Genomic DNA, 13,601 nt, shown 5'->3' with positions numbered 1-13,601 from the left:
TCAAACCTGCTTGGATTCCTGCCCTCTGCTTCCAGCCTGCTCTGCAGACACCCCTGTCCTGACCCCCATCTCTCCTACATAGATCCCTGAGCCCATTCCAGCGCCCGGCTCTGCCTGTCGGCTACTGCAGAGCTCCTTCTGGTCTGCGAGCTGGACAAGTCAGGAGTGTCCGGCCCAGAGCTCCCTCTCCTGTCCCGGAGTGGCCATCAGCCGCCCACAGACAGGGGAAACCCCGAAGGACAAGACAGGAGTGTGGCGCCCCATCTCTGCCCGCTCTCCCCTTGCCCTCCTTCTGCTCTTCCTCACTTCAGACCAGCCAGCTTCGAGACCCCGACTCCTCTTCTTCCTTGTCTTCCTGCTGACCACGTGCGTGGCAGAGCTCAAGCTCAGCTGCCCTGGGCTCCAATTCTCTACACCCAAGCATTCTGATGAGGATTGCACCCAAGGATTCATTTGATGAGCACACGTGATGAAGACATGGAGGCATCTACATAAGCACCCAGATCCCCATACATAAAGAGCCAGATCCCCATAGATAAAAACCCAGATCCCTGCAAATGTACACCCAGATCCCTACAAATAAACACCCAGATCACTGCACATACAAACCCAGATCTCTACACATAAACATTCATATCCCTGCACATAAACACATAGATCCCTACACATAAACACCCAGATCCCTGCACATACATGTAAACGCCCAAATCCCTGCATACAGTACAAACACCCAGATTCCTGCACATAAACACATAGATCTCCTCTATTTAAATATATAGATCCTTGCAAATAAACATGCAGGTCCCTGTACACAAACACCCAGATCCCTGCTGTTTAATAAAGCAAGTTTAAGTAATTCAAGATTTTCTTCAAGAGTTAGCTGGATTGAATTAACCAGATAACTGACTTCAGGCTTGCTCCAGTTTCACAAAAGCAAACTCTATTTTCAGTCGTGCAGGTAAAGCGAGTCAGGTTTAAACAATCTGACTCACTTTGCACAGCAAAGCTGAATTTAAGTAGACAGGAGGGTCAACCATCACATCCTACATCTGCCCCGGCAAAACCACAGTGAAACAATGTGTCTTAATCTGGTGACCATGAATTATGGCTCCTTCAGGAAAACTGTGAGGAGATAAAATCTGCTATAATAGCAAGGAGCTGTATCTTAGCCACTGCAAAAGCCAGAGAAGACGCCTGGGAAAAAGTCACAGATAAATTGAATGTGGAAGGTATGGAATCCAATATATCTATATTTCAATATGAGACAAAACGATAAAAATTGTGTGAGAAAAGATGTATTGCTATAAGTTAACCTCCATTCTTATGGCATTGAATAGGGTTCCTCTTTAAGCCATTGTGTAGTTGTACAATATTGTTTTATTCAGTAGTAATTTATGTATTTGCAGCAGCTGGACCACAGTCAGTGGATCTGACAACAGGTCAAGACAGAATACAAGAACATCCCTCACCGTGCTCTGTGGGTCTTCTTAAGAACTGCTGTACAACACCGCGCAGTGCAATCCTGCGGATGAACATGATCCCCAGTTTTAGACCACAAGAAGACGCATGAGGAGAGTGAGACTGGAGGAGGAGGAATCATCATAGTAAAGAATGTTCAGTTTTCCTTCACTGGATATTGTCTCTGTCTCACTCGAATGGTGTTGAGCCGTGACGTCTCTCTCAGCTCTGCACCCTGTTGATCGGTGTAGTGAGAGGAAGCTCATCACAGTGCACAGGTGGAGGGCAGGAGCTCTCTCCTTCCTGAAGGGGGCAGTGCTGTGCAGCACAGCACAGATGGCACTGATGTCACATGTCCTATCTGGGGACACTAGAGTTGTGTACACATACTGTACATGATGCTGATGTGAAACCTTGTGCCATAGATCATTTGATAACAAAGGAAACTATTTGATAGTGAAAACTGTACGTTATGAACTTGTACTGTAAGTCTCGGTAAGACCCATTGTAGGCACGCACGTTTAAAAACTTCTTTTGACGGAAGTGATTGAGAGTTTTTATTCTTTTCTGCAAACAATGTTCATAATTCATAGGCTAGAATTGTATTTTTCACCTGTACAGTGATGGTATGAATTGATTTTCTGTTAAGAAAATCAGTCTCGTTTGGCCCTTAGGGGACTTTAATGGTGATGGCTGTGAAGTCCAGAGCACCTATTATATTAGGAAAGGCTGCAAGAAATATTTAGATCATGGTGCATAGCTACAGAGAACAGTGGATAGAATTATATATGATAATATTACCAGGTATTTCAAGGAACCCCTGTTTGATGGTATTCACTAAAGTACTGTATGGTTAGGAAACGTTCTGAATACATGTACAACTGTTTCAGTGCAAACATACACACAGTCGCTTTACTGAAGCAGACTTAGTCGCCAGCACAGTAAAAGACTGCACTGGTCAGAAGGAATCTCAACCCTATGCACAGAGTTTGAGTTTCTCTTAACGTTGAGCTACAGTACGATGAGCTGTATTAACCATATATGGGCTTAACAGATCGTGAATATAAGGTAATGAAATGGTATCTTTCAAGTAAAAATAAATCAGGAAACTACAAAGGGTTTTGGTGATCTCTAAACTTCCACTCTCTCCAGAAAGCTCTGACGTCAAGTAGATCCCTAAACATCAATTTATTTGCAGGGAACTGATTGATCAATGAGTCGGGCTCTTTGCAAATTCAGGCTAAGTATAAACTAACCTGCACAGAGCAGATTAGGAAGAGAGCATGCGTTGCTCTAGTTCCTTAACCAGATGCCATTCAATCTTGCTTTGTGAAACCTAAAATCCAGACTTGTATCAATTTACTCTGATCCACCCGTTTTACCCAGCTGAGCAATCTCACTTTGTGAAACAGCCCCAAACCCTCTACATGACACCCAGATCTCTACATATAAACACTCAGATCATCATACAAAATCACCCAAACTCCTGCACATAAACTCCCAGGTCGCTGTACACAAACGCCCAGATCCTTTCCTGTGTGACCTCCTGCAGCTCAGAACCAGTCAGGCGAGGCACGTAGTCTCCTCTCATCTAATTTCCCAACTGCCTACTCCTGGTAACAGCCTGAGCAGGGCAGACCCGGCAGGTGGCCTCCAGCTCCTCAGTGCTCTCAGGCCTACAGAGAGATGTAATCCCTTTAGTATATGCCCTGGGGTCCCTCCCCGAAGGGCTATGCTCGCTACACCTGCAACTGGAGGCGCCCTGGAACATGCTCACCAGAGGAGGGCCTCTCGATGCAGAGAGTCCCTGTGACCGCCCTGTAATCCCAGCCTGCCTTTGTCAGCAAGGGCTTTATCCAGTGAGTCAGGGCGAGAACCCCCAGCGATAGCTTCCTCTTGCCCAGTGGGGGCACTGTCCTGTCCTCACTCACCTGGGTCACGCTGATCCAGTAGCCGATGATCTTGTCCACGGCGTTGGGCTCCCTCTGCGTCCACTGCAGGTCGTAGGTGTAGTTGCGGCTGGTTCTCAGGGTGTAGATGGGGGTTGGGGTGTCGTAGTAGAACTCGGGGCTGTAAGCCCTGGCTGAGGAGACAGAGAGAGAGAGCACCTCCGTGAGGTCTGTGGGGGTACACTCCCGTCATCCTCTCACACTGGCCCCAGATATAAACTACTCTTAACCCTTACCTGGGCCCAGACGCTGTGGGCCCTGAAGCTAAGAATCTGGGCACAGTGTCAGAGACCTAGCACTCCCCCTGCTGGTGAAACTGGCCTGAACCCTGCAGTAGCCCATGGTGGATCAGCGGTCAAGATGTGTCAGGCTCTTACAGCTGGTGAGCCAACACATCTGGAAAGAGAGGGATCACTTCCTCTTCACAGTCCGGGCTATGTGAGAAGAGTGTTTCTGTCTGCTGTCTGGAAGTTTAACATTGCATCAAATGCACCGCACTGATTCCCAGAGGTCAGTGCAGGAATACAGATTAGATCTGCGGGCAGGAAGACTGAAATACCCACAGGAGGAACACAGCCTCTAGGAGTCAGGAGTGCGGGTCAGACTGTGCAGGCTACTGGCTGGCCTTGTCACCAGATCATTGTCCCAGCATGCCCTGCTGGCTGGCACACAGCCCCCAAAGCCCTGCTGGCCTGAGTGGGCCAGAGTGATTGTACCCTGTGCTGTGGGAATGCAGATACTGTGTGCTGTCTCACACCCTGATAGACAGACAAAGACACTCACAGATAGGCACACAGACAGACGCACAAGCATGCAGGCAGACAGACATGCAGGACCCCACTGACCTGACACACTGAAGACACAGGACATGCTGCCTGCAATGTTGACAGGCAGAGAGACAGACAAGCAGGACCGCACTGACCTGACACACTGAAGACACAGGACATGCTGCCTGCAATGTTGAAAGACAGACAGACAAGCAGGACCGCACTGACCTGACACACTGAAGACACAGGACATGCTGCCTGCAATGTTGACAGGCAGACAGACAGACAAGCAGGACCGCACTGACCTGACACACTGAAGACACAGGACGTGCTGCCTGCAATGTTGAAAGACAGACAGGCAGACAAGCAGGACCGCACTGACCTGACACACTGAAGACACAGGACGTGCTGCCTGCAATGTTGACAGGCAGACAGACAAGCAGGACCGCACTGACCTGACACACTGAAGACACAGGACGTGCTGCCTGCAATGTTGACAGGCAGACAGACAGACAAGCAGGACCCCACTGACCTGACACACTGAAGACACAGGACGTGCTGCCCGCGCTGTTGCTGATGCGGCACTCGTAGGTGCCGTTGTTGCCGGTGCTCAGGGTGCCGATGACGTACTCCGAGGCCTCGGGAAGAACGACCCCTCCCGGCAGGCGGCGCCCGTTCAGCAGCCAGGTGGCCTGCTCGATACGTGCGGGGTTGGCCTTCAGCACTGAGCAGCGCAGGGGCAGGCGCTGGAACAGCTTGGAGCGGACATCCTGGAACACGGGGTCCACGATAGGGGGGACTGCAAGCAAGAGCACAGGAGCCAGTGAGTGGGAATGGAAGGGCAGGGGTCACTAAGCTCCAAGTCCTGATCACTGTGTACAGGAGGTAGGGGCTGTGTTTCTGGAGTGTACGACAGAGGAGCTGGGATCTCTGGTGTAGGATGTAGAGTCCGTGATGTGGAGTGTAGTATGTAAGCAATGTGATTTGGGGTGTAGAATGATGGGGCTGTGATTTGGGGTGTAGGGTGTAGGAGCTACGATCCATGGTGTAGGCTTTAGAGTGTGATTTGGAGTGTAGTACATAAGAGATGTGATCTGGGGTGTAGAATGTGGGATCTGGGCTCTGCAGTGTAGGAGGTCTGTGATCTGGCTTGTAGGTTGTGGGATCTGCGGTCTGCAGTGTAGGAGGTCTGTGATCTGGTTTGTAGGTTGTGGGATCTGCAGTGTAGGAGGTCTGTGATCGGGTTTGTAGGTTGTGGGATCTGCGGTCTGCAGTGTAGGAGGTCTGTGATCTGGCTTGTAGGGTGTGGGATCTATGCTCTGCAGTGTAGGAGGTCTGTGATCTGGCTTGTAGGTTGTGGGATCTGGGCTCTGCAGTGTAGGAGGTCTGTGATCTGGCTTGTACAGTAGGTTGTGGGATCTGGGCTCTGCAGTGTAGGAGGTCTGTGATCTGGCTTGTAGGTTGTGGGATCTGCGGTCTGCAGTGTAGGAGGTCTGTGATCTGGCTTGTAGGTTGTGGGATCTGCAGTGTAGGAGGTCTGTGATCTGGTTTGTAGGTTGTGGGATCTGCAGTGTAGGAGGTCTGTGATCTGGTTTGTAGGTTGTGGGATCTGCGGTCTGCAGTGTAGGAGGTCTGTGATCTGGCTTGTAGGGTGTGGGATCTATGCTCTGCAGTGTAGGAGGTCTGTGATCTGGCTTGTAGGTTGTGGGATCTGCAGTGTAGGAGGTCTGTGATCTGGCTTGTAGGTTGTGGGATCTGCAGTGTAGGAGGTCTGTGATCTGGTTTGTAGGTTGTGGGATCTGCGGTCTGCAGTGTAGGAGGTCTGTGATCTGGCTTGTAGGGTGTGGGATCTATGCTCTGCAGTGTAGGAGGTCTGTGATCTGGCTTGTACAATATAGGAGTCGTGATCTGTGGTATAGAATGTACTGTATGAACTGTGATGGGGCTGTAGGATATATGGGCTCTGATCAGGGGTGTGGGATGTAGCTTGTTTGATCTTGGGAGTAGAATGTCGATGCTGAAATCTTGGGTGTAGGACATAAGAGCTAGTGGGTAAGATGGTAGGGGGTGTAAGCTGGAGGTACAGTAGAATCTTAGGGCTCTGATCTGGGGCATAGGATGTAGCAGCTGTAACCAGGGGCGTAGCATGTAGCTTTGATTTATTTTTGAGACAGGACTCACTGGAGAAGACTCTGATGTTGGGAAAGACTGAAGGGAAAAGAAGAAGGGGGCGGCAGAGGTTAAGATGGATAGATAGTGTTACTGAAGTAATGAATATGAATTTGCAAGAGCTCAGAGAAGTAGTTGTTGACAGACAGGCCTGGCATGCTAAAGTCCATGAGGTCACGAAGAGTCAGACTCGACTAAACGATGATATAGAGTCTGTAATCTGTGGTGCTAATGTAGAGGCAGTGATCTGGTGTGTAGCTGTGACTTGGGGTGAATAATGTACAGTAGGTACTGTGATCTGGGGTGTAGGATGCAGGGGGTGTATTATGGGGAGTGGTATACAGGGTTTGTGATCTGGGGTGTAGGATGCAGGGGGTGTAATATGGGGAGTGGTATACAGGGTCTGTGATCTGGGGTGTAGGATGCAGGGGGTGTAATATGGGGAGTGGTATACAGGGTTTGTGATCTGGGGTGTAGGATGCAGGGGGTGTAATATGAGGAGTGGTATACAGGGTCTGTGATCTGGGGTGTAGGATGCAGGGGGTGTAATATGAGGAGTGGTATACAGGGTTTGTGATCTGGGGTGTAGGATGCAGGGGGTGTAATATGGGGAGTGGTATACAGGGTCTGTGATCTGGGGTGTAGGATGCAGGGGGTGTAATATGAGGAGCGGTATACAGGGTTTGTGATCTGGGGTGTAGGATGCAGGGGGTGTAATATGGGGAGTGGTATACAGGGTCTGTGATCTGGGGTGTAGGATGCAGGTTGTGTAATATGGGGAGTGGTATATAGGGTTTGTAATCTGGGGTGTAGGATGCAGGTTGTGTAATATGGGGAGTGGTATACAGGGTTTGTGATCTGGGGTGTAGGATGCAGGGGGTGTAATATGGGGAGTGGTATACAGGGTCTGTGATCTGGGGTGTAGGATGCAGGGGGTGTAATATGGGGAGTGGTATACAGGGTTTGTGATCTGGGGTGCTGATGTAGAGGCACTGATCTGCTGTGTAGCTGTGACTTGGGGTGAATAATGTAGGTGCAGTGATCTGGGGTGTAGGATGCAGGGACTATGGCCAGGGATTGTGGTGTAGGGAAGTGTGCATGTGTGGGAGGAGTGCCTCACTGCAGAAACCTGGCCTGCTGGACAACAGTGACAAAAAAGAGTGGGGGAGGGTTTATGATCGGGGGGGCAAAATTAAAAAAACAAACTAAATTAAAAACACAGAGCACGAGAGCAATTCTCAGGTAAGTTGAGCCCAGAGACCCCATACAGAGAACGTTCTTCACAGCCCCTTTCACTCTGAGACACAGGTGTCCACGCAGATCTCCCGAAAATCTACTGACTGATCCCACACTGACAGCCCCCTTGTGCTGAGCTTAGAATCGCCTTGTCTCTCACCAGGTGTCCCCTCGTGCGACTATCAGAGCTGACATCACAGAGCCGGACTGCGGGGGTTCGGGAGATGGGGAGAGAGGAGGGAGAGCAGGAGGGAAGACTCACACTGCACGTTGAGCTGGACCAGTGCCTCACGCCTTTTGATGTTCAGCCCGTTGTACTGCGCCGTCTGGCAGCGGTAGGAGCCGCTCATGTTGCGCGTGACGTTGTCCAGTCTCAGGCGGCCTTCCTTGGTCTCCACCAGATTCTCCCCGGAGGGCATGGGCAGGTCCTTATCAGCCCGCGACCACAGCACTGGGGGGCGGGGCTTGCCATCCACCAGGCACACCAGCTCCGCCCCTTTTCCCTCAGACACTGTCACCATGCTACCACCAGGGGGCACCGTCAGCACAGGTGGGGTCACTGAAAAAGACAGCATGAGCCGATCTTGTCAACCACATCACAACACAAACACAACTGCCTCGCCCACTGGGGAGAATACAAAAGAACAACAGGCAAACTAGAGAGCTGCTGGGCCTTAAACAAACACGTACAAAATGCCTGATCCTGGTAACAGAGCGTCAGACGTTCCTGAGCAAGTCCACACCTGGCTGTCCAGAGAGGCTTATGTCCACTGTCAAACCAGATGCTTCTCTCTCTAGGACACGGATTGCCATCTTCATCCTCCTGCAAGTTCCTTGAAGCTGAACGGGACAGTTCTGCTAGGAGGATCGCCCCAATTTGCACAAACACCACTTGTGAAGTCCAGCTGTTCAGCAAGAGCAGAGCTCACTTTTCCATCATAGAACCGACCTGAGGAATCCCAGTCCGAGACTGAGTCACTGGGACTGACATCTGCAATCCTGACAAGACTGACATTCACGACTCAGGACAGGGCTTGGACAGGCACATACCTAGACTACAGGGTGTCTACACTGGCCCCAGAACTCAGTCCGAAAAAAATTGTTCCAGATATCTGCTCTCCTGGAGGAGCAGCAGGCCAGTCACAACTCAGGTGATTGGTGCTCAGGGCACTGTGTCTGCTAACCCTGGCGAGACCTGTTCTTGAGAACCTGGTCAGGGAGTTTCCAGAGCTGCTCGTGTATAGTTGTTCCAAACCAGAGACCCCAGATAACCAAGGTCAAATTGTTCTGATTGTACGCCTACTTGACGTTTACCTGTCATCTCGCTTACATACCGCACAGCTCTGCTGCAGGAGCAGGACAGAAGGAGGAGAAGGAAGAGGGAGTGGAGAAGAGAGGTGGTGGGCGTGAGAGGACGGGAGGATACAGGGGTGGGATCTGCACTCTGCTCGCTCACCGCTGCTCTGGGTGATGTTGACATCAACTCTTAGCTCGGGCACAGAGCTCCCAGGAAACCGGGCCACACAGCTGTAGGTGGCTTGGTCCCGGAACTTCATGTCGATGATCTCCAGGCTGCTGGTGCCCGGAGCCATGTCAGGGTCACTGCGCAGAAGAATCAGGCTCTCGGAGGGCTGGACCGGGGCAGAGTTCTTGTACCAGGAGTAGCTGACCTTGTCCTGTGGCTGCGCGTCCACGTGGCAGGACAGCTTGAGGTCACGACCCATCTGGATAGTCTCGCTGTCCTTGTTGGAGTCTGGAGTGATCTGGAAGGTGATGTTCCTTAAGACTGGGGGAGAGATGAAGGGCTTATTCGCAGGATCTCTCCTTCCTTCTGCTGCCCTTCTGCCACTTCCCCTGCTTTTCACCATTATTCCTCTTCTCCTTTCCTCTGTCCCTCTACATCTTCCACCTCTCCACCTCTCTCTACATCTTCCACCTCTCCACCTCTCTCTACATCTTCCACCTCTCCATCTCTCTACATCTTCCACTTCTCCACCTCTCTCTACAGCTTCCACCTCTCCACCTCTCTCTTCATCTTCCACCTCTCCACCTCTCTCTACATCTTCCACCTCTCCACCTCTCTCTTCATCTTCCACCTCTCCATCTCTCTACATCTTGCACTTCTCCACCTCTCTACATCTTCCACCTCTCCATCTCTCTCCATCTTCCACCTCTCCATCTCTCCACATCTTCCAATTTCTCCACCCCTTTCACCGTCTCTGTTCTTAATTTTCCTCCTCTTTCAATCTTTCACTCTCTAGCCTCTCAGCTCTTCTGCCCCCTTTCCGTTTATCTCTCCCTCACTCTTCTCTCTCACACTCTCCTCTCTCCCTCACTCACTTCTCTCTTCCACACTCTCCTCTCCCTCACTATCCTCTCTCCCTCACTCTCTACCAATGTCCAATGAATTACAGTGTTGACAAAGCAGATGCAATTAACACAGCATATACAGGCGTTTACAGTACAAACACATTATTGGACAATTACATCACATAAAACATAAAACATCATTGAGAGACGGGCTCACTGTTCCTCAGGCTGGGACAGGAGATCACAAACAGTATTATTATTATTACTGAGAGACAGGCTCACTGTCTGTTCCTCAGGCTGGGACAGGAAATCACACACTTTATTATTATTATTATTATTATTATTATTTTTGAAAGACAGACTCACTGTCTGTTCTCCTGACTTTGGCAGGAGGTCACACAATGGGCTGTAACTCTTAATTTTCTTCCCCCATTAGGATTGGAAGCTTTACTGTTTCTGGCAGGTGTGGGAATTCTGGGAATAGATTTGTTATTTTAGGAAAGAATGTTTGTCTAATCCCGGAGTATTTCTCACAGTGTCTCTTTGGCAGTAGCTGGAGGTGGGAGCACAGTCTGTCCTCTCTGGACAGCCAGGTCTGCCTGTGTTCAGTTTTTATGAACAGGCTGTGGTCACTGTGCTTCTGCTTTGTCAGGGTCTCCTTCTCTACACTGTCTCTTACCCTGGTCAAATACTCAGCTAGTGTGTGTTGGACCAGCTGGCTGAGGGGGCTCTTCTCTGGGCTCAGCAGGGCTTTGGGGTGGTAAGTGTTTTTGGCACTGTTTTTCAGGTCTAACCAAAATTTGATTACTCTCTTCTGTAAATTGATTAGCAATGGGAATTGGCCTAATTCAACCCTACAACTTCTGTTGGGAGTTTTTCTTTGAACATAGAGAATGGCTTTACTGAACTCTGTACACAGGACTTCCATGCGGTGCTTGTCCCATTGAGTGTCATCCTGGTCTGACCCCAGACTTCACTGCCGTAAAGAGCAATGGGTTAGGTTACACTTTCAATATTCACACCCAGATTGTTATGGGGGGTTGATGTTGTCGAGCCTCCTTCTAATGGCATAAAAAGCCCTCAGTGTCTTCTCCTTCAGTGCCATCACTGCCAAGTCAGCAGTCCCAGATGAACTGGTTGTCAGTCCAAGGTATCTCCTCCTGTCTCCCACTGTCCTCTCTCCCTCTGTTCCCCTCTCTCAAGCTCACATCCAGAGAGCTTCTCTCTGTCCTCTCTCTCACCTCTCACGATGAGGTTGACCGTCCTCTTGGCGGGGTTGCCCACGTTGTTGACCGCAGTGCAGCTGTAGAAGCCGGCGTCTCGGGGCGTGACCCTGCGCAGGCTCAGGGTGCTGCCCCGGGCCTGAGCCCAGGGAGGCAGGGGGGCCGGGAACCGGGACCACAGCACAGTCGGCACGGGCTCGCCCCCGGTCACGTCACACGACATGGTGACGTCGGTCCCGGGGTCCACCACCAGGGTCTCGTTCACAGAGAGCCGCAGAGACGGGGGAGCTGATGGAGAGGAGACACAGCATGAGACAGTGCCTTTGAGAGGGGTCCCCTTTGACGGAGGGTCCGGTGCTGAGCCAAGGGAACGCCACTCTCTCAGGGCATCATTCAATCGCAGTGGTGACAGGGAGCTGAGGGATTGATCGCTTGATTGATGTGTTGAATGGGTGGCTCTTAACAGGGCTGGTGTCTAATCCGACCGTGGGACCGCTGGCAGGGAGCACCGCCAGCACTCTGCAGCCACACAGATTGAACGCACTCGTACGTTCTGTGAGTTTCCGAGCTCCTGAGATCTGTTCACTCTGCACACGCTCCAGTCTGGAGAGTATGTCGGAGAATGAACTGGGGCTGGGGACAGAACCGTGACGCGATGTTCTCTGCATTCTAGGGACAGATCTAGGGGTAATACCCCTACACCTAACCCTTACCCTTTCACACACACCCAGAGACATGCGGTAGTCTGTGGGAAGGTAATCTAGTGCTGTCGAGACTGAACACTCCTAATAAACCCGACCTGCAGCCCCGTCAATGACGCAGGTGAGATCACAGGGCCCTGACGAGGGAGCAGATCCGCTCAGTGACTTGTGAGCCCTCTCCCCTGATCCCATGACACTTCATCACAGCCTCTCCAAGTCATCCTGCGGGGGGGAGAATTGGGCTTAAAACTGATCATTACTATGTCTAATTACTTATGATAAGAACTACTTAGAATACTATTGTTTTTTTTTTCTTTATCCTTTATAACATCTTTTCATTTATCTTTCTTGCCTATCATATAGTGTTTTCCTATTCCATTGTGTTTCCCTACAGTACATTTTCTCTCTGATTCCTTGTGCTTGACCTGACATCTTTTTCTCTTTCCTGAAGTTGCGGAGTTTCAGCGGGTTTCCTGTGCACTCAGCTGTGAGGCTGTTTTGTCTCTCATGTGAGCCAGCCCACTGTCTCTGGGGTCACTTCCTGTGATGAAAACCACATGTCTGTATTAAATCCTGGTACAGCTCCAACACCCTAGGACTGGTCTGGTGTTTATTGGTGGACATGTAACAAAAGCGCTCTTTCAGGACCCTACGCAGACGACACAATCCGGGGATGAGTGGGGAAAACAGCATGCGGGAGTCGGGAATGAAAACAGGGGGCGCGTCCATGGGGCGCTGGTGTTCGGGGAAGCTGTGGGCGAGGCAAACAATCCAGGAAGAAGTCCAAGGGAGAATCCAAACAGAGGCAAAAGTCCAAAACCGGGCGGTCCATCCAAGACAAACAAGATTTAAAAACGGGAACCGGGTCAGAACCGGCACGGGAACGGGAACGGGAACTAAAACGTTAACGGGACCAGGCGCTTCCAGGTATGGAAACCAGAGCAGAGACCGGAATAGCGTCGGCGTCTGGCTTTTAAGGGGGAACTGAAGAGGGGCTGGACCAGGGAGCAGGTGCGGGAGATGAGTAACAAACTAGGTGTAACGAACGGGTCTTTCCGGACCCTATGTGGACGACACAATCCGGAATAGCGAGGAAACACCGGGAAAAAAGTCATGCAGGAATACGAGGATGAAAACGGGGGCGTGTCGATGCAGTGCTGGTGATCCGGGGAGGTGTGGCCGAGACAAACAATCCAAAGAATAAGTCCAAGGGAGAATCCAAAAAACAAGCAGAAGTCCATGGCCGGGTAATCCATCCAAAACAAGGGATTAAAAACAGGGACCGGGTCGGGACCGGCGGGGGGAACAGGAACAGGGGCAGGAAGCTAAAAGCATAGAATCCAGACGAATTCAGGTCCCGGGCTCGCACGATAATAATAATAATAATAATTGCTTACACTTATATAGCGCTTATGGACACTCCACTCAAAGCACTTTACAGGTAATGGGGACTCCCCCCCACCACCACCAATGTGCAGCCCCACCTGGATGATGCGACGGCAGCCATAGTGCGCCAGTACACTCCCCACACACCAGCTCTCAGTGGGGAGGAGAGCAGAGTAATGTAGCCAGTTCAAAGAGGGGGATTATTAGGAGGCCATGATTGGTAAGGGCCAATGGGAAATTGTGACCAGGAAGCTGGGATTTTTAATGACCACAGAGAGTCAGGACCTCGGTTTTACGTCTCATCCGAAGCACGGTGCCTGTTTACAGTATAGTGTCCCCGTCGCTATACTGGGGCATTAGGACCCACATGGACCCCAGGGTGAGCGCCCCCTGCTGGCCCCA

General features: G+C 50.9%; 1 protein-coding gene across 2 annotated transcripts in view; it reads right to left on the bottom strand.

Annotated features, from left to right (window-relative positions):
* The window catches only part of LOC107078410 (MAM domain-containing glycosylphosphatidylinositol anchor protein 1), a 177,332-nt gene that overhangs the window by 61,310 nt on the left and 102,421 nt on the right, over positions 1-13,601 (bottom strand). For both annotated transcript variants that reach the window (XM_069178576.1, XM_069178577.1), the window contains exons 7-11: positions 11,131-11,400; positions 9,036-9,365; positions 7,842-8,138; positions 4,707-4,973; positions 3,390-3,541 (exon numbers count right to left, since the gene is read on the bottom strand). In XM_069178576.1, the coding sequence (XP_069034677.1) occupies positions 3,390-3,541; positions 4,707-4,973; positions 7,842-8,138; positions 9,036-9,365; positions 11,131-11,400 (1,316 nt within the window). The remainder of the gene's footprint in view (positions 1-3,389; positions 3,542-4,706; positions 4,974-7,841; positions 8,139-9,035; positions 9,366-11,130; positions 11,401-13,601) is intronic.

Source organism: Lepisosteus oculatus, chromosome 2 (assembly GCF_040954835.1).
Source record: "Lepisosteus oculatus isolate fLepOcu1 chromosome 2, fLepOcu1.hap2, whole genome shotgun sequence".
Classification (NCBI taxonomy): Eukaryota; Metazoa; Chordata; class Actinopteri; order Semionotiformes; family Lepisosteidae; genus Lepisosteus; species Lepisosteus oculatus.
This window is presented reverse-complemented; position numbering and strand designations above follow the sequence as displayed.